At 42.3% G+C, this 27,950-nt stretch overlaps 1 protein-coding gene across 6 annotated transcripts; it reads left to right on the top strand.

The window, feature by feature from the left end:
- The first annotated feature begins 127 nt into the window (after positions 1-127).
- Positions 128-27,937, top strand: wipf1a (WAS/WASL interacting protein family, member 1a). 6 transcript variants are annotated; one of them, XM_064327232.1, is made up of 8 exons: positions 128-842; positions 19,893-19,980; positions 20,836-20,965; positions 21,593-21,742; positions 21,861-22,622; positions 23,194-23,406; positions 26,020-26,133; positions 26,242-27,937. In XM_064327232.1, the coding sequence occupies exons 2-8, from the start codon at positions 19,921-19,923 to the stop codon at positions 26,292-26,294; spliced, it is 1,482 nt and encodes a 493-aa protein (XP_064183302.1). In that variant the 5' UTR covers positions 128-842; positions 19,893-19,920; the 3' UTR covers positions 26,295-27,937. The 6 variants fall into 6 exon arrangements, with proteins under 6 accessions (XP_064183302.1, XP_064183301.1, XP_064183307.1 ...); XM_064327231.1 differs by having other exon boundaries at positions 128-843; positions 19,896-19,980; XM_064327237.1 differs by having other exon boundaries at positions 128-852; positions 19,903-19,980.
- The last annotated feature ends 13 nt before the right edge of the window (positions 27,938-27,950 follow it).

The following is a 27,950-nucleotide window of genomic DNA, read 5'->3' as shown; positions in this document are numbered from 1 at the left end:
GACATTTCTGTGCTATTGCAGACTTGTTGGCTTCAGCTTTAGAGGTGAAGAGTTAATATTTGCCCATACATTTCAATTTTCACAGACTGAGGATTTTCTTCTGTTAAACCAAATTGTATTTGATAAAGTAACAAGTGATTTTATTCGTTCTTTTAAAAAATTGTCACTTGAATTCTGCTAAATTCAACATATGGGATATATTTCAATTAGAATATTTTACTGTTTTAAAAGCTGGATAATGAACATCCTCAGATCTTCAAAAGAACTAATAGAACTGCAGCAAATCAAGAAGTTAGATATGTTCTGACCTCTCTTTCACACCTTAAAGGGTTAACAGGGGTTTATCTTTTTTTTATTTCAAACTTTTTTTTAAAGAAAGCCTACACGTACACCCCTGTGTTGCATAAATCTTTTAAGGACACAGTTCGACTAACTTCTAAGGTTTACACTGAGTAATCCTTCAGGTAAATGCATGAATGAGAATAAAATTTATACACGCAATAAGTAAGCAACATGATATAGACGTCGTTTCTATTTAGTTTGCACGTTTGTTCCAATTAATTTGTTGGAATGCGTATTACTGTATTTGATTTGATTTATTCAAGTTGGCGTAGTGTAGAAACGCCTTCTCTGAACTTCAGCAAGTAGGCTACCACATCTGGCAAACATTGCATCACTGCGAATGTCCCGGATTTGGGAGAAGCAGAAGTTTCTCTGGAGCCAGAGACGCAGAAGCTATAAATACCTTAACTCGGAGTAAAATGTCCTGTTTGCAAAATTTGTGAAGCCACAAGCAAATTGCGAGTTATGTAAATTCGGTTGGAGACATAAGCAAGTTCACAGGTAAGTCGTGTATAATATAATTACTGTTCAGAACTTTTTGAATTGGGGAAGTTGAGCGGAAATCAACATCAAAATGTATGTTTACGCCGAAGGAGCGGCTGTGGACAAATCGCCAAAGAGACGTAGCTTGCTAGTTTCGAAAGATCGTTTACATTTTACTTAAGGTTCGTGTATGTGTGTTTTAGCTACATAGGAAGCATTCACTCTCAATTTGGTTTTTGATTCAGCCAAGCCTTCGTACACCGAAAGAAAGTTAACTGCATTCAAACTAAACAAGGCCTACGTGTAATCTGGCTTCAGCAATTATTCAACAGCTTGTTGTTTCATTCGACCGTGAAGCATTTTACGCTCACTTCAAAACTTTTATCTAACTGGTTTACTTGCAACCTGTGCCAACTCGAGCGGGCAGGAAGAACCCCTTTCCACCCCTTATTTCCTGGGAATTTACAAGGTCGTTCGGGACTAGCTACAGCTAAATTCCGTGACTCTGAGACGGATTACAGTCGAAATTCGGAACAAGTGACAAAATATTTATATTTGCTGCTTCGAAATATTACCCTTTATCGCTGTCCTTGAAGTCATATCGATGTAGTATTCGCGAAAACCGAAACCGTATTTCGTTAACGTTAGCGATGTTTAATTTGAAATGAACCATTCGGAACACCGCAACATTATTAATGTGATTAATACGCTGTGCAGTGGTTTGAATGATATGACCATATCGAATATGTCTGTATCTACGATAAATAAACCTTAGGTCTGAAACGGATCTCTGCTGTATTAGGCCTAATCTTGTACGGTAGGCTACAACTGATTAGGTTTTTCTTCTGCCTTGAGGACGTCACACAGTGTACAATTCATGACTGAAATGAGTTATTTTAGGCCTTCTGTGTTTTACTGTCGTTTTTTCTTTAGCCTATACGATTGTGTTTATTACCAATAAACTGTAGTATTCTGTATTGTCTCTTTCCGACTTTCTGTAATGTCTCATACAATTACTTTGGCTTCATTTTTTGAATCGCGTTGTACTAACACTTAAAATTTTCCACGATCGTTTTTGCAGAATCCATTGGTGATTGGGTTAAGTTATCTGTGCGGGTTTATATCTGGAAAGTAGACTACCGTTTTGTTGGGATACAATTAGATTACTTTTGTTTATTAACCATACAAAGTGTGGTGGTTGTCATGAGGGGAGAGTAACCTGCCGCCATAGAACAGGTAGGACAGGGTTTGGTAAACAAGGTTGCCTGCACGCAGGCAAAGCAGATACAGAGTGATGGATTATGGGAGAGCATGGTGACTTGGAGTCATATGACCCAAGGAGCCAGAAATCATTGCAGTGCGGCCGGATATGGAACAAGATCTATTTCTTGTAAAAGGCTGAGAGAGTGTTTTCAGTTATGCATATAACTGTAACTGCATGTCATTTCAGTTTGTGCTAAATAGCAGGTGCCCTTATGTAGAGGGAATTACAAGGCTGTAATTGCAATGTACAGTATTGGCAGGACTGCCAAGGGAGAAACTAGAAAAATAAAACGGTGAAACAACTGAACAGCCAGTATCGCTGAAAACAAATATAAAACCGAATAAGACACGTAAATACAACAATACTGTATAGAGAGATGGACACTGAATATCATGTAAACACAAAAAATGTGCTCTTAAAATGACCATTAAAAGCAATTTTATTGTATCGCAGTACTCGCACAGTGACAAAAAATGACCCATGACGGTAGTCAACTTGCTGCTTACTTTAGTTATTATCGACTAATAGTGATCTATGTGTGCGATTTCCCCTAAGGTTTGGACCGACTAGATTCTAGGTGCCATCATAGGCATAGAACATGTTGAAGCACCAAGGTGTATTAATTGAAATTCTCTGCATCTTTTTATTATTATTTTTCCTTACTATTTTTAAAAATAAATATTTACCTTTTGAAGGAATGGTGGTGGTGTGTTCATGTATATAGCCAATTGGTTTTGGTGGTTCCACCCATTTATACAATTTTTAATCTTCAACGTTGATTGGGAAAGACAGGGCATTTTAGTGTAACCTAGACTCCTACAAAAAATGTGATGACTTGCAGGCATTTCACACGCAGTGATTTATGAGTGCAGTATGAGGTGCAGGATGGTGGTAACTGCATCAGTACAGTTGTTGAGTTGAGTTGGTGACTTTCATTGTCACTTCCTTAAATTGGATGTCAAAGTTCTCATAAATTATCATGAGTTGTTGACAAGGGTCCTAGCCACAAGTTTTCGCAATGAAAGAAAAAAAATATTAAGTAGGCGATCATTGACCTCATTGAGGTCAAAGGGGGGGGGGGGGGATCTCAGTTCTTGGGAAGTAGTTGAGAGATTACACTAAATCCCTTTTACTCCAATCACGGTCCTCAAGGGCTGAGAACTGCTGGTTTACCCTCCGTCCCTTTACCTGGAATTAAGTGTGAAGACTGTTTGGCCAATCAGTAGCACTAATTGTTAAGTTAATCACATGGGGGGGAAAAAAGAAAATCAGAGGTGGATTTGGATTCGAGTGACCGACTTGAGTATCTCTGTACTACACTGAGGACTACCTCCATAACTGAAATGCCTCCAATTGTCTGTTTTGTTCCACGACATCGATATGTCAGTTACAAGGGTGGCTGTAAAACCTCTGGCAGGTTTATTGATTAGATGGTTGTTTAGATCGGTAGACATTGACATGGACAAAATATTTCCCCAGGCACATTCTTACAAAAAATGATATTAATGTTTGTATAATATCTAAGGTCAGTGTGGTCAATTAGTAATTATTTAGTTATGGGCTAGGCTTCATGTCTTTGATTAGAAGTGATGGACTGAACTGTGAGCAATTTAAATGAAATCCTTTTTTGTAGTGGTTAACAATTCTGTGAGAACTCCTGGATACTGTTCCAAATAAGTTAAAATCATGACCTTTGCATACATTTCTGCCTGAAGCCAGCATTTTAATTGCCAAAAGACTGTCTGGCTAGTGAGTAGCAGGGGAATGCTGGGTGTCAGGAGTGGGTCCTTAGATGAACTGGCTTTGCCTTGGCCAATGTGAAGTCAAGTCCTCATAACTGCTTTTGTACATGCAGTTCCTGGGTGAGACTGCTAACTGTCTCATAATTCATTGCTTCTTTTGTTGTCCTAGTCCTTGGATCTCTCGCTCTCTCTCTGTCTCTCTGTCTCTCTGTCTCTCTGTCTCACACACACACATACACACATGTACAGCTTCTTGTTTTCTGGAAGCATGTTGCCAAAGAACAGGTTGCAGTTATGGGATAGAGGATGCGGTCTTTAGAAGCCTCATTTTGCATGCAGTGAGTTTGGAAGCATGCAGGCCATTGTGTTCTGCAAGTCTCCTTGACATTAGATATGCTTCCTGAAGAATGTAGGTGCACTCTGCTTTCCGCCCGGGCATCTCGTCACACAGGTTTGTGAAGCGCCCGTCACTGCTATAGTAACCGCACTCCAGGTAAACTTTAGAGTCCGTGCCTGCTTTGTCTTTGGTTTATGCCTGCGAGTGAATGTTGAAGGGCTGCATTGTAGGCCTGTACATTCCAGTGTGTCAGGTTTTATGGTCCTTGACGGAACGATTTGCCAGGCTCTTCCTTTTTGTTTGGGGCTGCTGTGGAGGTCAGCCCTGGTTTGTTACTGCAGCTCCTTCTGTAGTGCCAGGAGGCGGAATGCCCAGAAGTTTGCTGATGGACGTCTTCCAGCGGTCTGCGTGACAAACCTACAGAGCTGCGTATTGCTGCCAGCTCTGACACTTTCGGCCATGGTGGAAGCATGCCTCTGCAGAGGCATTTTCTTTGGTGCTGTTGCCCCCTGTTCACGTGTTACTGTCTCCCCTCCGTTTGTAAGTCGGACGTCTCTGTCTGTGTCTGTGGCCCCACTGTTTGGTGTGGACTGCTGCCCATATAACTGCAGCCTTCTGCCCCATGTAACTGCAGTCTGTATTACTGCAGCCCGTATAACTGCAGCCTGCTGCTCCATGTAACTGCAGCCCGTATAACTGCAGCGTGTGTAACTGCAGCCTGTATAACTTCAGCCTGCTGCCCCATGTAGCTAACTGTAGTCTGTATAACTGCAGCCTGCTGCTCCATGTAACTGCAATCTGTATTACTGCAGCCTGCTGCTCCATGTAACTGCAATCTGTATTACTGCAGCCTGCTGCTCCATGTAACTGTAGTCTGTATTACTGCAGCTGGTATTACTGCAGCCCGTATAACTGTAGCCTGCTGCTCAATGTAACTGCAGTCTGTATTACTGCAGCCTGCTGCTCCATGTAACTGTAGTCTGTATAACTGCAGCTGGTATTACTGCAGCCCGTATAACTGCAGCCTGCTGCTCCATGTAACTGCACCTTGTATAACTGCACCTTGTATAACTGCAGCGTGTATAACTGCACCTTGTATAACTACAGCGTGTGTAACTGCAGCCCGTATAACTGCAGTCCGTGTAACTGAAGCATGTATAACTGCATGTATAACTGCAGTCCATATAACTGCAGCCTGCTGCCTCATGTAACTGTAGTCTGTATAACTGTAGCCTGCTGCTCCATGTAACTGCAGCCTGTATAACTGTAGCCTTCTGCTCCATGTAACTGTAGCCTGCTGCTCCATGTAACTGCAGCCTGCTGCCCTATGTAACTGTAGTCTGTATAACTGCAGCCTGTATAACTGTAGCCTGTTCTGTGTGCAACTGTAGGCTGCTAGCCTCTGCTAGGGAGGCTGCTGTCTGTGAGCAGCTGCAGTCCCCCTGTAAGGCTGCACATTGAGAGGATGCACACTGCTTCCTGTGGCAGGCACGTGACCCCGCCTCACCGCTGAGCATCTGCACACGTCATGAGGGTAATGTGATCTGGGGGCTGAGCGATAACTCGGCGAGTCTAATTTCTGTTTCCTGTCACTATGGAAAGAAATGCTGATTGTCACAGTTACCCACAGCCTTCTGAACCACGTGGCCTGGCCTGCCATAGCAGAACAAATATACCCACATAATGCTTCCATTCATTTGAAGTGTGCATTATCTAGTATTAGCAATCTGGCGGAAGGTGCATTGGGGTCATTATATCTGAAATCAGAAATTATACAATGAATGAATGAATCAAATGATTCAAATGAGTTTATTTGTTGCATACACAATGTGCAGTGAAATGCTTGGTATTATGCTTCTGTGACCACAGTAGTATTACATAAAAGTTACGTGTGAGGGAAACAAGACTACATTGCAGAAGAATATTGTGCAAACAAATGTGCATATGCAAAAAAATAATCTGTATATAAAATATATTATGTTATACAGAATGTAGAAAGCTTAAAATATAGAAGTAAGAATAGAATCAGCCTTAACTGGAGCAGTCATTTTTGGAGGGGGGGTGGGGGGGTGAATTGTGGGGATGCCTGCTTATGTCTCAGATTCTTCTTAATTATTTTCATGTTTTCCTAAATCATTTGTTTGGAAAGGTCCATGCAGGAAAGCATGTGCTCCATCAGTGTATGAAAACCTAGCAGTAGTTCTTTGCCATGTCCACGTCAATGCCCTCAGTTGATCTTGGCACTATTGGAATGACACACCAACTGCAGAACTGGTGAGAAGTGATAGTAAGTCACTTCTCTTAAAGTGTTCACTGCTGACTGCTTCGCTACTACCAGTAGTCATCTGCAGTTGCCTTTCATACACACAGAGCCATGTTCATTTACATTAACAGGACTAAAGTAGTTTGCTACCTGTCTTTTGCAGGACTAGCTAATATAGTCCTTGCTACCTTCTTTTTGGAACTGTACTGTGTATGGACTTGACAGCTCTAACCACTATAAAGAGGTCTAGCGACTGTATTTACCATTACTGTGAACCGCCGATGTGGTTGTTGCTTCCCTATTCCCAGCAGAAGCATACTGAATGTGAACTTGTACTTCGCTTTGGATAAAAGCGTCTGCTAAATTAATGTAATGTAATGAACTTGAGTGCATTAAGCATTAACAAGAGAACCATATTTAGTGTTTTTTCATTTGTGTGCCGGCGCAATAGGTAAGTGGATGATGCTGTGTCTCTCTGTTTACACTCCATCTTGCAACATTTTAAAGCCCTTGATACCTAAGCTCAGGTCCTATTCATTGACTTCAGCTGTGCGTTCAATGCTATTGTGCCCTCTAAAATGACACACTTCAGGTTCTTGTGTGAGTCAGTCATTGTGGATTTAACATTTTTTGTCAGGCAGGAAACAGGTGGTAAAGATAGCTGATAGGCTATCAAAGTATATGATTCTTAACGTTGGTGTTCCCCAAAGTACTCTCCTCTCACCTCTTCTGTTTTCTGTTTTGTATACCAGTGACTGTGTATGGTACTCTCAATCAGTTAAAACATTAAAAGCCTGATTTACTAAGACATTTAGCATGTGCAAAACCCTTTAGCATGCATACAACCAATAAAATGACCTATGTTTAGTTATGGTATTTGTTTTGCCCCAGTCATTGGTTGTGTTATTAGCTTTTTTGTGTGCTGTAAGGTTTTGCACGTGCTAAAGTTCTTCGAAAATCAGGCCCTATGTTTGGAGATGACATACCAGTGGCAGGTAGGGCTGGGCGATATAGCCTACTTGTTAGAGAATTACTGAATAATTTTGAGTGCAATAGAAATCATCGCCACAGTGTGCTGTATTGCCTTCCTTTCTATATATTTTTTTAAATTATACCTGATGCAGTAGCTAACATCCAAACTAGAGGCAACATGAAATGCTTTTGGGGAGAAAAAATCACCACCGATATCTATTCGATCTTCATAAGATAGCTGAAGGCCTTGCAGCTTCCATGTGATTTACAATATCACATGATCACATGGAAGCTGTATGACCTTGTTGTCTTAGATGTTAGATATTAGTGGTGATAAAAATAAAATAAAAATTCAGGAAGCATTTCATTTTCCCAAGGATCCTTCATTTGGTTGGGCATTTTGTAATAGAACAGTTGCCTAACAATCGCATTTGGCTAATATTAACTAAAGCCAGCACTCCTGGCGCCAAAAGTATGCATTACATCAAAATACTTGTTAAAAAGGGATCATGGGGCACAAATAAATTTCACAATAAAGGAGTTTCGTAAGAGCACAAATTCCACATATTTACTACATACCACTAGCCTGAACATGTTTAAGGTCAGGGGAGACATTCCACAGTCTGTAAGGCAGCCAACGCTTGGTCATTCGAGAATACTCTCATGCAGGCTGGGCCTCAATCCCACCATGATACTCTCTCATTGGTTACCTTCTCTGTCTTTTACCTGATTGAGTAAAGAAAAACAAATGAACAGATGGTAGGCTGTCCATATTTCCTTTCTAAAAAATAAAATATAGCTGCAAAGCAGCGATTCCGGGGTCCAAGCAGCTAATGCAACATGAGACTGCATCAGCTGTGTCCACGCTCGTTGAACAGAGAGTTCATGTTCCAAATGTCATGTGATCACACTTGTCCATTATGAGAGGAATATCTTTAAGTATTAATTTTTTAAGTGGAACTTGAACATGATCATTTAAATACTGTGATATGATTGGCTGTCATTTGCCATCTTTGCAAAGGAACTGCTTATACATTCAATTTAGTCAGGCAGTTGATCAAAGTGTTCCTGCTCCAAATGGCAACTTGATCAGACTTATGCTTCATGAGAGTACGTTTTAAGTATTTTTTGCAGAAGGAACAATGGCTGACAATGCTAAATATACAATTTGTATTGCTGCCAAGTTTTTCAAGCTGTCTCACTGTTCAAGTTTTGTTTTGTTCAGAATGATGTGCCCTTTGATGCAGAGCATGTTTCAAGGCCAAAGACCATGTCTGGAATAAATGAGTGGTATTAATGGACACGCCCAAATAGGTCAATTTAATTGGTTCACCATTCAGCCATATTTTGACATATCGACTATTACTTCATAGTTTAGTTGGGGACTAGTACAAAGAAGGTACACACCGAATCTGACATCAACTGGACATTTGGTTCATGAGAAGATTTTGGTTTTCAGAAAATTCAAAGTAGCAGAAAAATCTAGTTTCCGGATTTAATGGCCCAATAATATTGTTTGTTTCTTGTGAGCAAAGGACATCTAGTAGTCTTCGTTGCAAGTCTCTTAGTCAAATGGTTTGAAAGTTATGAATTTTTCAACGTTGTATGTGCTCTATAGCATCACCACTAGGTCAATTGCTGCCTTGTTGTAATAGATTGCAGTTTCACACATCCCTAACATGCCTTCCAAGTTTCAAGAGTTTTCACCATACCGTCTGGGAGAAAGAAGCATTTTCCATAGAGATAAAAAAATAAATACATAGGGGTCCAGCAGCTTTGCTGCTTGGACCCCTAATAAATATAGCTGTATTCCTGGGTCCAAGGGCAGTGCGTCACTGCATAAGGCTGAAGACGAAGTCTGAAATTAAACAGACCAAGAATTAAAGCTATGACTTAGCATTGTATGCTAACTTTTATGTACTGAAATATGATTGGCTGTAATTTTGCCATTTTGAATGTAAAAACCATTCCTTTGCTGTTCAGTTAGGCACATGTTCCAAGTGTTCATGTAAGTGTAAGGAAGTGTAAGTGCTCATGTTCCAAATTGCATGTTGATCACATGTATGCTTCAGGAGAATAAGATTTTTCAGTATTTCTTCAGATGGAACAATGCTAAATAACCTTTTTCTTATAGCGGCCATATTTCTCAGGTTATTGACAATGTACAAATTTTGTCTTGTTCAGAATGACATGCCCTTCGATTCAGAACATGTTTCAAGGCCAAAGGCCATGTCTGTAATTAACCCTGCTGTAATTAAATTAAAGTTTTCACCATAACATCTGCGAAATATAAGCATATTCCCTGGGGGAATTTTTAAAAAAAAAACCAAACAAAATTAATCCAGAAACTTCCCTGGGTCTGAAGCTGAACTGATATGGCCGTGTGATTTTATTGAACATGTATTCATGTGGATTGTCAAAGAGTAGGCCCTATGTTAGATTAAATTTGAAAGATTGACACACTACACCATGAGTCCGGCCTGATGGATTGACTCTATTATTATTATTATTTTTTGATTTTACGTACTCCAGTGCTACCTCACTTACTCCCATTCATGTTTATGTGTCAAGTTAAGCCTATTAATATTGCAACTCTGTGTACACACGCACACATTACATATTACATATACAACATGCGTTTCTGTCAATACAGGAGGACTCCTGTCTAGTGCTTATTGATTTTAGGACAGATATCATGGATTTAAGTGGTACTGGGTCATCACTGTGTGTGTGTGTGTGTGTGGGGGTGGGTGAGCGAGTGAGTGTCTGAATGAGAGAGCATGTAAGATGAAGGGAGGAGGAGGGAGAGAAGATGAAAAGATCTCTGTTTCACAGAGGACAGAGCACAAGAACTCCTCTGTGCTTATTGGTTTTATCAGGACATTCTGTTTGTTGCAATAAAGAAGAGCGCTTTCGGTTAGAAATGCTTTTAGCACGATCCCTCGTCCTTCACCAGAACACTGGTGTTCCAGTGATAGTATGACTTTTAAAACTGGCGTCTGCATGAAACCATGATCAGCTTACAAAAATGGAGTTTGTGAATGTCCGCATCGGTAGAGTGAGTTTTTGGCATCCACTTCAGCCTTGGAGGGCGCTCTCCGTTGCTCAGCGGAACCATTGCTGCCAGCGAAGCAAGCCCGAGGCCTCGGCTGACTCTGAATAGCAGTGAGGCAGCGGGGAGTGCCGGCAGGCAGGCAGGCTCACGGGCGCAACATAGGAAGTGTGACGTGTGAGTGTGTAAAAGCGCAGGAAGAGACCCTGCTGGGAGCTTGTGCTGCCAGGAGAGAGACCGCTTTGAGGTGAGTACTTTCCTCAAAGCCTCTATTCATTCCCCTTTCCTGGAAGGATAAACTCCAGAGCGAGGGAATATCTGGAATAGGTAAGGGGCTTTCGACCGACTGCGTTCCGTCAGTCCTGCAGGCAGTGCTGAGCACTCTATGTTGCAGCTTCATGGCCTGAACTCTGACCACATGAGGAACTGAGATGCAGAAGTCTGACTAAATGTGGAACTGCGACTTCTGCAATGTCTATTGAGTGCTCAGAGCAAAATTAAGAAAGCTATCATTGTATCATAGTGTTCTGCTGCCAGTTCAGTTTACAGGCAGTATGTCTTTTCCTGTTTTTGAAAAAAAAAAGATCTTAACAGTGTTGTGAAGGGAAATTAAGTAACCACTGACATTTGGGGCTCAGCTCAAGTAAGTATGTGAAAAACTGTTTTATGAGGGACGGCTTTTGTGCCTTGATATTCTTTAACATTTACATTGTAGCTTACTTTTACCATTTCATTATGATCTTCGCTGTTTTGACATGTTGTTACAGTAGCTGTTACTGGTAGGTCTGTGATAGGACTGTTGGTAACATTTTCAGTCTTATGGTCTCTATCATATTTTTATGTCAGTCCAGATTATTGGATGTTATTTTAAAGTGCATGCTGTTCAGTTTTATTACATTCTAATTACTTACCCAGAGGGACTTCCTAAAGTGAAGAACTTTCTAATGGTGGCTGTGCAGTACTATGATGATGGGAGCTGTAGGAACGTGTGTAAATCTCAAGAGGAGCATGTTACTCTTCAGACATGATCTGATTGTTGTTTAAACGGATTTCAGTCAAGTATGACTGTCAGATAACAGAGACCTGTGAAGTGAACCTTGGCAATGATCTGCCAGTTGCCTGTAAACCAAAATCCATTGCCTGAAACCAAGAGTTTGCATGAACAGAAATGTGTTCAAATGTGACTTCCTGAGTGATTCATTGCAAACTGTCAGTTTTTCATGCAAATCCTCTTTTTATGTTCCTTTTTTGGGGGAGGGGTATTTTCAATGTTAAAAGGTAGTGATTTTTATATGATAGTCATTTAATCTAAATAAGTAGGTTTGCATTCTAAGGGGGAAAGTACATTTTGATGTTATGTAGGCTGTGTGAATTTAGTTGCTGTCTAGAACAGATTAAATATTCTTTTGTTCAGGTTTTCATTATAAGACCTCAAGGGAATGCAAGGCACTTTTGCAGTGGCCTCAGTTGTCACTGGTTTATTTTTGACAATCTTCTGAGGACTTTTAAAAAGGATTCTGAAGTGACAGCGGCCCAACAGCAGTTGTAAGCGAACCATGACTCAGTTTGGCTCCGGGTTTAATATGTGCATTTCCTTCGTGGTTTATTTTTTATAGTACGCCAATAACGCCATCATTTCTTTCTATGCATATCCTCTGTGTATTTGGTTTACCCTTGAAATGTGGAACTGGTCCAGAACTTGGAAGCTGTTTGAAAGGAATTCTCCCCACTTCAGACTGGTCGCTGGGAATCGTAGTATGAGTGTTGCTGCCGCTGGTTGCCTTTGTGTTATTATGGTGAAATATAAACTGCTGGTAAAATGCATTTAGATAAACGCGTGGGAAAATTAAGATGCAGGCCAAGGGAAGCTGTGCGCAGAATGCAGTGGCCTATCTTGGCCTGAGATTGGGCCATCCAGGGGACAGCGTGTGTGTGTGTGTGTGTGTGTGCGCGCGCGTGTGGGGGGCCACCGATGCTCAGTTGTGAGGAAAGTATTTGTAACTCTTGAATAATGACTTCCTTTTCTTTTAGCTTAGTGTATCCAAATCGAATGACTACAAAGGTCTCTTTCTCCATTCATACAAGAGATCTTTTTTTTTTATACCTGAACTTTACAGAACTTTACAGCCCACACAAATGCCCATGCAACTCTATTTGAGACTGTACTTTTAACTTCATATTTTTTCTGCACTATTAATGCTCCTAAAATAACATTTGATTTGGAAGAAATAATGTGTTAGCACTGTACTTTTTAACATCACTCATGAGGGTCAGTTTCTTCTCGCAGATGTAAATAGTGATAATTGAATATTCATGCATGTCTGTGAATAAAACAGACTAAATTAGTCAGGAGCTTGCCGGTCTGACTGAGTTTGGTGGTTTAGCTTAAAACACAGAAGCTGTTTCACCTCCAGCACCATTTTCATTGGTGTGAAAGTGTCCTGTTCTGTGGTCAGCTCTGGTGCTTGTAGAGCAGCGCTTTCATACAGGATGCAGTTTGTGCCGCTCAGCAAGGTTTCTAACCCGCCTGCTTGATTTACTGCCAGACACAGTACAAAGGAAACTGCTTGCCACGTCATGCTGCTGCTAGCAGAGCTGAGAATGGATGACAGTCAGAAGAAGGCTACCTACTGTTTTTGTGAAGGGAATCATGACATTGTATGCATTAAAAATATTATTACAAGTATTGGAGTTCATCTATTGAGCCAGTTCATTTATGTCCTACCATACATGTGTAATAAAAGTTAAAAATGTTAATTTTTTATGCTAAATGCTAGCTTAAACTCCATGTAAACTCAGTCAGGACCTCTGTCCTGGAGCTGTCTTCTTTGGCCACAACTTGTTATGGGCTATAAAGCCAAAACTATGTGGTTTGTTAAAAAATAAAAAACACACCAGGAAGCATGCCTGTTTTTGTGAGGTAAATTTTCCTCAATAGGAGAGGACATTAGTCACACCACCTCCCACAGAGCATGTGCGTGTTATGCGGGTAGACTGATGTGTTTTGCGTTTTTCAGTCACTTAATTTCTCTTGGCCCTCCTGCTTGGTAAATCCGTGCTGATGATTGTCAGGGCTGGACAGACTTCCTGTGTCCAGCACCCACACAGCCTATGTGCAAGGAATGCTAACTCTCTGTGTCACATGGGCCAGAGTACTGGCAAACATTACAGTTGGTCGAAGGAATGAAATCCTAAAGCCGAACAGTTTCCAGAAGAGGCCAGTAAACAGCCTTGTGACCTGGACCCTGGCTCTGAAAACAAGAGCAGAAATGGCCTACAGTGCTGTGAAAAAGTATTTGCCCTGATTTCCTCTATTATTGCATATTTGTCACACTGAACAAAATGTAATATTAGACTAAGGGAACCTGAGTAAACACAAAACACATTTTTTTAAATGAGTATTTCATCCATATCACCCATGTGAAAAAGTGATTTCAAGTTAGGTATTCAATCAACCGATTAACCAATTTTTAATTTATAATTCGATTCAATATGATTGAACACAGTCAGGCTTGTTTGCAGCCAGCCCTGATTTATCTAAACTTCACTCATTGAACCTTAAGGCCATGTGCATTTTTCTGTCTTTCACAGTTTTAAGGACAGAGGCATTAGGGACTGAAATATTGATGCAAAACTGATAAAGTTCTCGAAAATAACTTCTCTAGTTAAAGTGACCTGAGTGTGGACATGCGGTCGCTAATACCAGAGTTCTGTTGCTGGGAACATTGTATTAGAATATAGTCTCTGAGTATCTGCTAGTCTACTTTGTTTTGAAGAGAGCATCACTGCTTCTGTCATCAGAGGTCAGTGGGTTTAGTAACTGTGGGATCTTAGCTGAGATGCTCCTGCAGGTCTGTGGACAGGCAATGCGCATGGGACAAGTGTGTCATACCACAATAATTCATCCTCAGTTGTGTTATGTTTGGTCCTTGCTGTAAATGAATAAAGGACAGGTTTGGATGATCTCAGTTTTGGTGGTTTTGTGCTGCAGAGTCTGCCTGTTAATCACTGATAGAGCTATGCCGAAAGTATGCAAAGAATACATTCCCCACAATTCTGAGTGCCGGATAACAGCTGGTCTCTGTGGCCATAAGTGGGCAGATGAGGGCCTGCCCCTTTCTGCCTCATGTTGTGTTTCACTCTCAGTAAAATACAGAATCACTAGTTTCCCATAGCCAGGTTTTATTGTGTTTGGACACTGTTTATTCTCTGATACAAGCTGCCCTGAAAAGAGGTGCACTTCCACTCACCACCCACAGACCGCCAATTCGCATAAACTGAAAGGTACCGTAAATCGTTTAACAGATTGATTGTCGATTTAAAGGTTCAGGAAATTCTAATTGTGATTATATTCCCCAGAACTGACAATCGATTGTCTTCTTAATATTTTAACCCAGTTATAACCATGAAATGTAATTACACTATTAGATTATCATGACCTGTTCAGCAGGTAAGGACGGGGTGGGCGTGTATCCTGTACTCATTCACATTCATATCCATAAGACACGTCATATGTAAACCATTCCCTGTCGCTAGGTTACAGCAGGTTGTCCTGTGCAGTAACATTACACTACCTAGCAAAGCGAAAGAAAGCAACATAAGCTAGGCTTTACCATTGTATGGGTAAACCTGCAGATTATTCAATTTGTAATAATGTTGTAACACTGAGCTACTGTACTGTACTGTACACTAACATTAGACTCAACAGCTGTCCAAACAGCAACTTTGGACATTACACCCAAATAAAGAGAGGCTTTGATTCCACATTTTTAAGTTTGAAAGCTATTTCATTGTTGCTTGCTAACGGTAGGCATACTAACCGATCTATCGCGCGTCTGTTTCACGGAGTGTGTTTCTAGCAGCAACAGATGGGAAGGAGTTGAGGGAGGGTCCTCCATACACAAGTGGGAACTACTAATATTAACTGTTGGAGTTATTGCAATATTGCGGTGCTCGTGCACCTTTCAGCAATGAAACCCATTTCTTGTGGCGTCTCCATTTTTTGGAAAAGAAAAAAGAATATTGATTTTTATGTATCCAGAGAAGGCACAATGCTTAGGGATTTCCCACTTGGATTGCCCGGACAAAAGTGGCAAGAGCATCATTTATACATTACAATTAGCAAGGATTTCACCGGACATTCTACCCAGTTAACCCCGCCTTCTGAAAACCTGGGGGGAACGCAGGCCAATTCCAGCACAGGCTTTTCTACGTAAAAAAAAAAAAAGTATTTCTGGGTCATTCGTAAATGCAAAAAAGTATTAAAACAACTTCTACAAAGAATTCACAGATTTCAGTTTCCTGTGACTGCATGTGTCATCAGATCACTAACAAGCCATAATGCCTGCTGTATAGTTGGCTAAATGAGAGCCTGCCTGCTCTCTTTTTTAAGCATTTAATGTGCTGTGCAGCTTCAGATACCTGAATGAAAATGAATGAGAGGATATTTATACTTTAGCCTATGACTGGGGAACATTTAGGCATACTACTTCAGTTTATGCAGCTGTGGTGGTGACTGCTTATTATATATTAATTTTCTTTTTTTTGCAAAAGAATAATTATTGCATTTTATGTTTCCAGTGATGTTCAGCATCTGCCCTGGCTCTGCTAATGCTGTGTTGGCCAGTTTAAGTGCTTGCTGTTATAACGAGCATCCTTGCCTGCAGGGTCTGCGAGCAAGGAAGATGAAAGCGGAGCCATTTTAAGAGCATCTGAGCCAGCATGCTTAAAAGGCCCCACAGTGTGGGCACTTACATTGGCATGCTACACTTGTGCCCTCTCAAACCCTTCCCCCCTAAATCCAGCACTGCCCAGTCCTGGTTTGCCCCCCCCCCCCCCCCAAAACCTACAGCTGCTGAGACGCATTTGGAAACCATTACTGACGGGAAGCTCACAGCTCCAGCGTATGCTGCCTCTTAATCTGCTAAATTTACACCACTGACGTAACTCCAGCTCCCCACGTTGGAAGGATGGAGAGCTTCTGTCCCGGCACTGCGGCGGGCAGTCTCAGTGAGTTCCCATGATCCTCTGGGGCTCCTGTAGGTGCCTGGGTACGGGATTCGTCATCAGGCCCCACCACTGCTGTGCTGTCCGCATGCTGTCTCCAGCCCCCAAAGTGAAAGGGTTCATTGTGAGCCACTCTCAGCTGATACTGCCGACCGACCACAGCACAGTTGATCAGTGTGCGGGAACCTCTTGGCTTCAGGGCTTTGGCGGAATCGGCCTGTCAGGAAGCCCCATTGTACGTAGCAGAGCAAAAAAGGTCAAATGTGGCATGTGTGTATGTGTCATTGACTACTCATCTCACAGTAGCTGGCTCTATTTATACCAGAATGCAATGGCAGCATCGGTAGAAATGACAGCAGCCCTCTCTGACAGAACGAGTAGCTCCTGCAGTCAGTGTTTCTCCCCGGGAAGGAAAAGGTCACTGCTGGGCAGTGGCTACATGTTTTTTTTTTACATTCACATTTGCACGTAGGCTCATTAGATATGGCGTCTATTATAGACCAGCATTAAAGAGAGGGAGTACTTTTACTGAAGGACAACATTGCACCTGAACCTATTTACAGGACAGATAAAGCTGTAAACTGGAAAGAGGGAGGTGGCCGTAGGTGGACACGATGGGGAAAATGCGATAAGCATTGCTATGGCGATATCACGCTGGATGTTTTTCCAGCTATTCCAAAGTGCGGTTGGGATATAATACACCTCCTTCTCAAAGGGCTGCCTGTCTCTCAGTTAGCTGTTTGGCAGAGGGTGAATTTGTGCACAGTGATTGATGGGGTGAGGCATTACATTGGTTTCATGATGGTCAGAGATGTTTAATGATTAATATGTGTTGATTGGTCACAGCATGTTCCTCCGGTTAGCCAATGGCCTAAAAATAAAAAGGTTAGGTTGCTTTGCGATCTATTTACAAGTAACTTCTCAGATTCCATTTCAGAAAGTTAACACAAAAGTTAAATAAAATGTTTTGGTGAGTGTGTCCCTGCTTTTGACACTTCCCCCTGCAAGTCTGATTAAGGATTAGACAGGGGCCACAAAAATGCAATGAAACCTGTTTTTTGTGGAATTAATCGATGATTCAGCTGTTTGCATTCGTGTGTATTCTGTGGATTTAGTTATGTGAAGCTGGGCTGTAGGTCTGGGAGCCGGTGGAGGGTGTGGGGTCTTCTGCTCTCTGGTGGGGAGCCATGCATTTGTTGGCCCAGCAGCAACTGTAAGGGCTTGGGCCGTGTGGATGAGCAGCATGGGATGCCTTCAAATAGAGCCCTCACGTTCTTCCCGATGCAGATGTTAACTTGGCTGTTTGATATTTGGAAAGGAAGGGGGACCAAGGAGGAAAGCAGACTCCTTTCGTCAGGAAAAAATGCTTCAGAAAGGAAACAAATGCATCTTGGAGAGAGGAGAGAGGATAAGATTGATTTGATTACTCTTACTGGTGTCATTATTAAAATGTTTACTTTGTAGCTTCATTAATTAGCGTGAATTGTGAAATCAACATGAGAAGGAGAGGTGTACTCCTGCAGAGACAGGATGGCTGTGGGTTTTGCTTTCAGTGTGCAGATCTTCCTGTTGACCACTTTCACAGGAAGTCGAGGGCCTCCAGCAGACCCATCTCATTTGTTTCTTTTTTGACATGCAAATCCAGAACTGCATCGGCCTGCTGCAGAGCACTGTGAACACACTTGTAAAACAAAGCCATCCGATTGGATAGCGAGGCATGAAAATACAGGAAGTTGTTTCCTTCTCAAAGGCCATTTTAAAAAGACTAGATAAAAAACTGTTTTATTTCCGGGGGAGGTAAGGTAGGAAGAGTTTACGGAGTGTATAGTGGCCATTTTGTCAAACATCAGAATGAGAGTGAATAGGATGTAGGCTGTTATTTTACTTTAAGTCTAGGTTCTGGCATTTGATAAATCAAGTTACTGAGCTCTCAATTGATTATCTTTGATGGGGATGTTAATAAAAAAAACGGATATTTGACAAGTGTCTGATGCTAGTTCTTTATAATAGATTAGACTATTAAGGTTTAATAGGGTTAAAAAGAAGTTTGAAATTGTGTTTCTTTCAAACATCAGAAAGGAAGTAATTTAAATAGTTTCTGTAAATGAAATAAATACCTCCTGGACGATTGGGAGCGTATTATTCTTTGAATAAAATACAATGGTTTAAGTTATTCAGGTACAATGTTGCAGCCATGTTGTAACATACAATAATACATTATACATTTATACTGAAAACAATTGGGTGTGGTTCACAACACGTCACTTGGGTGACTTGCTCAGCCGGAAATTATCACAGCTTTTGAGTCACTTTCAGTTGTACGAAGCATTATTTCTATATGAAGAAATTAATCTTTCGTAAATGAACTTGCATCTAAAGAATGGAAACATATTGTATATTGTACATTTTGTCTATTGGGAGTGCTTGTTGTGATTGTGGTCTTTTTACATTTGAGGTGATCAGTGTGTGATTGTGTGGGTTTTGTGCATTTGGGGTGATCAGTGTGTGATTGTGTGTATCCTGTACATTTGGGGTAATCAGTGCTTGATTGCGTGTATCCTGTGCATTTAGGGTGATCAATGTGTGATTGTGTGTATCCTGTACATTTGGGGTGATCAGTGTGTGTGTGTATCCTATATATTTGGGGTCATCAGTGTGTGATTGTGTGTATCTTCTACATTTGAGGTGATCAATGTGTGATTGTGTGTATCCTGTACATTTGAGGTGATCAGTGTGTGATTGTGTGTATCCTATACATTTGGGGTGATCAGTGTGTGATTGTGTGTATCCTGTATATTTGGGGTGATCAGTGTGTGTGTGTGTGTGTGTGTATCTTGTACTTTTGGGGTTATCAGTGTGTGATTGTGTGCATCCTGTACATTTTGGGTGATCAGTGTGTGATTGCGTGTATCCTGTACATTTGGGGTGATCAGTGTGTGATTGCGTGTATCCTGTACATTTGGGGTGATCAGTGTGTGATTGTGTGCATCCTGTATATTTGGGATGATCAGTGTGTGATTGTGTGTATCCTATGCATTTGGGGTGATCAGTGCATATTTGTGTGTATCCTGTACATTTGAGGTGATCAGTGTGTGTGATTGTGTGTATCCTGTACATTTGAGGTGATCAGTGTGTGATTGTGTGTATCCTGTACATTTGAGGTGATCAGTGTGTGATTGTGTGTATCCTGTACATTTGGGGTGATCAGTGTGTGATTGTGTGTATCCTATGCATTTGGGGTGATCAGTGCATGTTTGTGTGTATCCTGTACATTTGAGGTGATCAGTGTGTGTGATTGTGTGTATCCTGTACATTTGAGGTGATCAGTGTGTGATTGTGTGTATCCTGTACATTTGAGGTGATCAGTGTGTGATTGTGTGTATCCTGTACATTTGGGGTGATCAGTGTGTGATTGGTTGGGTTCGATTCTTCAGGTGTGAGACGTGAAAGGATTTCAAGATGCCAGTGCCTCCACCACCACCTCCACCTGGGCCTCCTCCTCCGCCTACATTTGCTGTGGTGAGCCGTACTTTCCCGATTGATTATTTACTGTGCACAACAGTTATATTAGAATATCGTTTTATGCCTTGTTTCTTTGCCCAGTAAAGAGTGTGTTGTACATAAAAAACAGTTATTGCTCTCAATGATTAATACTGTCCAATAAGTGCCTGAGAATTGAATAGGTTTGTGGTTGTCTCACCTGCCATACCACGCTATACCCTTCTCATGACTAACTGCTGAATCTAAGCAGGTGTGAGGTTGGGTAGTCCTTAGATGGCAGACCGCCTGAGAAGGCCAAGTTGTTCCTGGAGGAGATGTTGATCTGGCACACAGATGTCCAATGCTCCAGAGCAGTGATGAATTAAACATCCTAATTCACTGTGGTCAGTAAAGATCCAAAGGCACTTTTTGAAAGAGTATGGGTGTTAACCCTGATGTTCTGGCCAAATCCCCACAAAAACCAGCTCTACATCTGGCCTCCTACTCTTTTTGTCTGACTACCTAGTGGCTACACAGCTACCTTGCATTCCCTGCCCACTTGGATTATCCAGGTCATCACTGCAAAAGAGAATTGAGTTTTCAGATGAATTACCTGGCTAAATAAATGTTAAATTAGAACATTTCTGAGAAAATTATCCCCAGTCATCAGGGCATTAGAGAGTTCACATGCTCCATTATTCAACATACAGATTGACTGAAGGGCTTAATCGTAGTTACGGTACGTGAAGCGTACAACCATCTTTAACTGTGCCATTGCTTTATAATTTAGTATCTTTATTTGACAGTGAACTACAGTGACACCTTATGGAGAGTCTAAGCTCCTGGTGAGAATTGTGTTCTCCTGTTAATCACTGTGTTGTAATTTCATTTTAGGCGAACACGGACAAGCCAAACCTCAACAGGTCTGAACAGCAAGGAAGAAATGCATTATTATCAGACATATCAAAAGGCGCAAGACTGAAGAAGGCGGTCACAAATGACAGGAGTGCCCCAGTGTTTGAGAGTAAGTAAGGTGGTACAGACATGATTGATTCAGTGAGCTCTAATTTTAGCCGTTACCACATTGCATAAAATGTCATAACACTCTACATTTAGAGGGTAGAACACTGCTCTTTCACTTATGAAATAGTTTTATTTGTATTGTGGCTTGGGACCTGGCACTGATAGATATTTTAATGAACATTTTTTGACCGCATATGTTGAGCGAGGCACATGGAAGGTATGGGAGAGACGTGGTTGTTTTAATCGAACGCTGACTCAGCAGGAAGACTGCTCACATAATGAGACTTAAGCAGGCCTTTCGGCATCCATGCGCTACCCTTGGTCAGTGGAGCACAGCGCAGGGATGGAGAGAGAAACTCATTTTAATATCCAGGAGCCGTCGCACAGGAGGCTTGAGCAGTTCCGGCTGCCTGCTTTCTTCAGGCTAGGAGTGCAGGCCGCTGCTTCCTGCTTGACTGATGCAGACTGGTCACATGATGTAACCATATGGTTATGTGTTCACCTCTCCCTTTTAGATGGCTCATTCTGATTGGATCTGTTCTCTTGTGTGGGCAGTGTACACCTGTGTGTAAACTGACTAGAGTTTCATCTGTCCTGTGAAATAAGACTGCTTTGACTGTTTTAACAGAGCCCAAAGGTGGCGGAGGCGGAGGCGGAGGAGGAGGAGGAGGAGGAGGAGGGGGGGGAGGGTTTGGTGGAGGAGCTCCTGGAGGGCTTGGTGGGCTCTTCCAGGGTGGGATGCCCAAGCTCCGAGCCGCCGGGAACAGAGACAGCCCTGGTAAGCTCCGTGTGGAAACGCTAAAGAACTCTAAATGAAGATGCCCCATGGGAATGCTGTTTTTTTTGGTGTGGTGCAGTGTTCTTCATATTCTTAACTTATGTCTCTTACACCTCAGACTCTGGGGGTGCCAAACCTCCCCTACTGCCCCCTGGAGGAAGGTCCTCGGGTCCCAAATCCTTAGCTGGGGGCATGGCAGCCCCCCCTCGACTTCCTGGAGGGCCCCCAGTCCCACGGGGCGGTGCACCTGACCTGCCCAAGTCCCGCTCGACTCCCCCAAGACCTGATGTGGGAGGGGGACCACCCCCGGTGCCCAATACCCCACGTCCTAACCAAGGAGGCTTCCAGAACAAAGCTCCAGGAGGGGGGCGATCCCTGGGATCCACCCCGGCCTCCTCGCCCCCCAGCCTCCCAGGACGACCGTCAGGCCCGCCCCCGCCCCCTGGCCCAGCGGGGGGCCCGTTTGGCCGTCAGTCGTCGGTCTCCGGGCCGCCCCCCGTCCCCAGCAGCGGCCGCCCGCCCCTGCCCCCAGCTCCAGGCAGGTCCTTCGATGAACGCCCCCCTCCGGTGCCCACGGCGAACAGGCCATCCATGCCTCGGGACGGGCCCCCCCCACCCCCGTCTCTGAACAGCAAGCCAGCCATCTCCTCCTCGTCCCGCCCTTCGACCGGCACCGCGCCTCCTCTGCCCCCCGGCAGACCCGGCCCCCCACCCCTGCCCCCCACTCCCGGAGGCGATGAACACACACCCAGACTGCCCCAGAGGAATCTGTCCCTCAACTCTCATGCCCCCGCACCTCCACCGGGGCGGTCTGGCCCCCTGCCGCCCCCTCCCAACGAGAGACCGCCCCCGCCTGGTCGGAACCCACCTGGGCGCTCAGGTAGGAAGTGTCAGCCTGCCCTTGTATGGGCCAATGAGGGCTTTAGCCTTACTGCTGAACTTCTGTTCACTTTTTCACACTGCCTGACGGAACAGCTGGTGTGTTTTAATATCCGTTTACAGTTAAAATACAACCCTTAGAGTAAACTTGTATGATCACAATTTTTACTATCTGCAGGAATGTGGGGTTGGGATCACATGACACCATTTCAGTTTATTTCCTTTCCTTGTGTTTTTACTTGCAAACAGCAGGGCTTAGTTTGCCTACCATGATAAAAGGAGCCAACTTGAACTGAAAGGTTATTTGCTGAGAATAATACTGTAGCATGCAGGAGTCTCCCTACTTCCCTACCCGTTGTAGTAAAAATCTCTGTAAATTTTATTTTCTGGAATGACGTGGTTAAGATGAAACAAGTTTTTTCATTTGGTCCCCATTTTAAAGCTGCTTGGTAACTAGGCTTGAAGTATGTAGGCATGATTGGAGGGGTTTCACACGCCGCAGTTTCATGCTGCAGGTCTTTGTTTTAGCTCTTGGTCTTCATTGAAGAATCTCTGATTCTGCACTGTGTCAGGACCCCTCCCACCCCCTCCACCAGGGGGTAGGTCAGGAGGGAGTGTGAGGTCATCGCCAGTCCCTCCCCCACCAAATCGACCGGGAGCAGAGCCGCCCAGAGGCGGAGCCAGACCACCGCCTCCCCCCGACCGCCCTGGTGCAGGAGGTGCCCCGCCTCCACCGCCTCCTCCCATGGGAAACGGATTCCAGAACTCTCACCATAACCCCTCAGGCAAGAGTGCAGCTAGCATTACAGGATGCTTCCCTCTACGTTATTTCCGCTTAAAATTTGTTATAACATGAAACAAGGTACCTGTACAATGTACAGCTTAGAGTCAACCTTTTTTTGGTTTAACTACTAAAATTTTGGAGGGCAGCTGAAATGAGTCTTGTGAAAATGTGCCAGTGCCCTGCTGGGTGGCATTGCCCTCTCAAGATGAGATGTCCCTACCTTTACATGCAGATTAAGGTGGGTTTTAGCTTGAATCATCTACAAAAGCTATGTGCTAGATATCAAGATGACCAGGATGCCATTATTAAGTGTGTGTGTTATGCAGTGTGTTTTTCTACCATTTACTAAGCTTTTATGCAATCATGCAAAGCTAATCACACTGTAACTTCAAAAGATTCTGTCAATACACGACAATCAGAGCTATCTGTCTTGAATGCAGACTGTTCTTCACTGTCTGCACATTTTTATTTAATGAGATTTGAGGCATTCTGTTTGGATTCAAACTGGACTTGAACTGTGAGGTAAAATTGTCTGGGGTCTGCAGGTTCTTTGGACATGAAAATGTCTGACTTCAAGCACACACATATACATTCGTGCCCACTTATTATATTTACACAGAAGACTTTTTTCAAGATCACCTTTCTCAGGCCCACACTGCCTATGTCCGTTTTCTTAGAAAATAAAAAAACAAATAAAAGGCTGGGCAGAATTTCCACTGAGTGGGTCCAGAACTGGGAACTGTACCTACATGCCAAACTTGTTCCCTTGAATTCTGGCTTCTGTCTCTAAATGCACTTGGGCAAAAATTACTGGCAAGGGGCCTCTAGTGGCGCAGTCCGTAGAGCGCTATCCACATGCTCAATGCGAGCTGCGACATTGGCGGTTCGAATCTGACCGCTGACCTTTGTTGCACGTCTCTCCCTCTCTTCCTAATACTTCCCTCTGCACTGTTCTATCCAAATAAAGCTGAAAAAAGCCACATTTGATTTAGGAGAATATAGCTCCATTGTGTTTGCAGATTCCTTGGAGTACCAGCAGACTCAACATAATTGGGTTTGCATAACATGTTTTCAAAGGGTTTCAAAGAGCAACTCTTAATACACGGCTGCTAGTGTACTAGTGTTCACCTTTAAAACCTATCCTAGTGAGAATAACCAGTATGAATGCAGAATCTCCCTGGCATGACTTGCTACTCTGTAGGGTTCCATGCATTTCAACATAATCATGTTGAGGATCTGTGTGGATCTAAATGTCCTGCAGTGAATATTTTGTTATTTGAGCTTTGACAAAGTTATTTCCACATCACAGCTTGCACACCCTCTGGTGGAAGTTTTTGAAAATGTATGTTCAGTCCTCCTTATAGGAAAGCATACAGTGGTATACAAAACTTTGGGCACCCCTGGTCAAACTGCATGCTTTGTTGTATCCCTCTCAGTGTGTTGTGCTTATTCAACAATCATGGGCTCCTGTACGCTGCTGACTTGAACCTTAAAATTAAAGATAATCTCTTACAAAGTAGGGGAGGGCTGTAGGATGATATTTAAACACTTCCAGCTTGGAATTTCCACTGTCAGAAACATTAAAAAAATGGAAATTAAGGGGAAATGTTTAAGTCCAGTCAAAGCTGGAAGAGTGGGAAAAACTGATAGACTTGCTTGTAGACTGGTCGGCAATGCAAAGCAAAACCTGCATATCACTGCAAACCGCAGAAAGGTTTAGCCAACACTGAAGTAGTGGTGCTCTGGTCAAAAGTGCTGCGTTGTTTTCACAAAAACTATCTGCATGGAAGACTTGTCAAACCTTTCCTGCCATCTCATCACAAAAGTCAGCATCTGAAGTATGCAGCACAACAGGGGGCCTGAGTTCTTTTGGAATTAAGCACTATTGACTGATTGAACATAAACTGAACTCTTAGGCCACAACCACCAAAGATACCATTGGAGAAAACCAGGGGAAACATTTGAATAGAAGAACACCTTGCCAGCCTTTAAGCATGGAGCTGGATCTATTATGCTTTGGGGTTGTGAACTACTACATGAACTACTTAAAGTTGGAATAGCCTTCACTTCCCTAGTCTTCAACATTAATGAAAATATGTAGATAAATCTCAAACATGCAGTGCATGTAAGAAAACTTCAGAATTTTATTTTTTGAAACTGAATTCTGTCACTAATTGCTGACTAACAAGGTACCCAATGTGCCACATTTACCATTTTATTTGTCAAATTAATTAAATAAAAAGTAATTGTGCATTCAAATTGGCATAAATATGTCATGTTTATTTTCATATTTGTTTCCTGCAGAGCTTAACTTTTCACTTCAGCAAAACATGCAGCTTGACCAGGACTGCTCAAACTTTTACATACCATGGTACCTGATAGACAAAGTTGCTATCTACAACAGTGCAAATTATTTTAAGTTTGGACACTTGTGTGTTGGTTAGTGCTACATGAATGATTTAACTGTTTGATTATCCTGATGGCTCAACTTACTCACTTATCATTTTGTATCAGCCAGAAGGTCAAGCAATCTGTGCAACGCGGATCAAGAAGAGCAACATTGTCGCACTGAAGGCTGACGGTGAAGGATAACGTGTGAATTTATGTTGAACAGATGATTGGGAAGGCAGGTTCTCCTTCCATCCAGTATCAGACCTGCCCCCACCAGAGCCCTACGTGCCTTTCCAGAAGACCTACCCCAGCAAGATGGGCAAGAATGAGAGCAGAGGTGAGACACACTGTCAGAATACTCCCACCTCACAGCCAAGCTTTGGTCAGCAACGTCTTTCCATTTGCTGCACTTCTGCCCTACTTACTAGCTTTTGTGTGTTTGCAGGCTCTGGAAAAAAGGAAAGGGGTGCACCTCCACTGCCCCCCATCCCCAGGTGAAGGGACACAGTTGACTCACAGGAGCTGCCGTTTTTTGGACCACCATCCCAAACCTCCCCTCTTGGTTATCTATCAGAGAACTGTCTGCTCTTCTCTTTTACCTTTGTTCTTTTAAGGAAATGTGCAGCATTTGGTCATATATTGGCCTAGATAGTAAAAGATCATTGAAGTTTACAGCCCACCCTCTTAAAATGTAAGCTTTGAAGTAACACCCTTCCAAATATATCTGTTTACGTTGAGACCTGAGTGTGGGGCAATGTGGCGGGGTGTTTATTCTTTTGTTTCTTCTTTTCAAATGGGTTATTTTCTATAAATTTGAATTGATGCTAAATTTACTATTTTCTGTTTCTATGCAAGATTAATCATAGGGACCTCCAAGGGCAATAATATATATGTATTTTTTTTTTATTATTATTATTATTTTTTACATGTGACAGATAATGCAGTCTGTCATTGCCAAAGCATATTCCTGCAGTAGATGCATAAGGTCTCCTTTTGGTTTGCCCCACTTCCATTATAATCCCAGACTGTGCCACTATGTAAGTATAGCCAGTGAAGTTTATAATCCACAAACTTTCTATGTATTACCTTTATTTTTGATACAGAACACTCTCCCTGGTGGAGAGAGTCCATGGCAAAATGGATTCAAATTAAGTGTTGTGTAGTTTGTCAACATGGGACTGTAAGAAAGTCAGTTCAATATCGTTTCCAATAAGGACAAACACAAGTGATGGACTGCCACACTGGACCAAAGAAAAAAAAAGTCACGGTGTCATCCAATTTTTATTTTTTTTTTGCTTGTTTTTTTTTTGGAATTCCACATTACTTGTCTGAATTAATTAGACTTTCTTAGTTGTGAGAACAGTATTACCGTTAGTCTTTGTTACATATTTGTGCACATCGTCTTTTTATACATCCTATTGCATGAGCTGTTTTCATAATAACTGCAGGAACCCCTATCCCGCACATTCATGTGATCTAGAGAATGAATGGTGTGACTAATAAATGTTTTCTTCTTTTTTTTTTTTTTGGATTGGATTATGAAAAGGAGAATGTCTGGTATGCATGATCCGTCATTGTTGATTCAATTTCATTGATGGGAGGTGTATTTTATGTTTGTAAGTGCTGAGCAGAAAATATATCAGTTCTTGCTTTATTATTTAAACAATTAGAATTATTTATGTGAAGAATGATTCGATTCAGAAGGACTGGGATGTTGTAAGTCATAGTGGACCAAAGAAAGAATCCCTGTCATTAAACCAAAGATAATTTGGATAATATCCCAACAATTTTGTTTCGTTTTTCAGAATATGCTCGGGGGTTCTATTTGTCATTCGGCGCAATATCTGACGTAGATGGCAGAGTTGATTTATTCTCAACCAACCCCCCAATCCCCACACACCCCAGTGTGAATCGTATGTTCTTCACATTGCTATTGAATGGGGCTTAATCATGGTACTTTCACAGATTAATGGCCCTTGGTGCGCAGGCAACTCGTTTGCATCAGAGGTCTTAACTTCTTTTTTATTTTTATTACGTCACACTTGTTTCACGAGGACGTGCTCCTTCCAGATCACAAATATTTTCTGTTTCATTTTATTTTCCCAGATTGGGTTTTCCGAATAAAACCGTCTTTAACCATTGATTGTGTGTGTT

This window comes from Anguilla rostrata, chromosome 3 (genome assembly GCF_018555375.3).
Source record: "Anguilla rostrata isolate EN2019 chromosome 3, ASM1855537v3, whole genome shotgun sequence".
Classification (NCBI taxonomy): domain Eukaryota; kingdom Metazoa; phylum Chordata; class Actinopteri; order Anguilliformes; family Anguillidae; genus Anguilla; species Anguilla rostrata.
This window is presented reverse-complemented; position numbering and strand designations above follow the sequence as displayed.

Bases quoted from the DNA above. Each gene is read 5' to 3' on its own strand.
- wipf1a (XM_064327232.1), top strand. From the start codon at position 19,921: ATGCCAGTGCCTCCACCACCACCTCCACCTGGGCCTCCTCCTCCGCCT. The intron at 20,966-21,592 runs GTAAGTAAGGTG...CTGTTTTAACAG, and splicing joins GAGTGCCCCAGTGTTTGAGA to AGCCCAAAGGTGGCGGAGGC. The intron at 22,623-23,193 runs GTAGGAAGTGTC...GCACTGTGTCAG, and splicing joins GAACCCACCTGGGCGCTCAG to GACCCCTCCCACCCCCTCCA.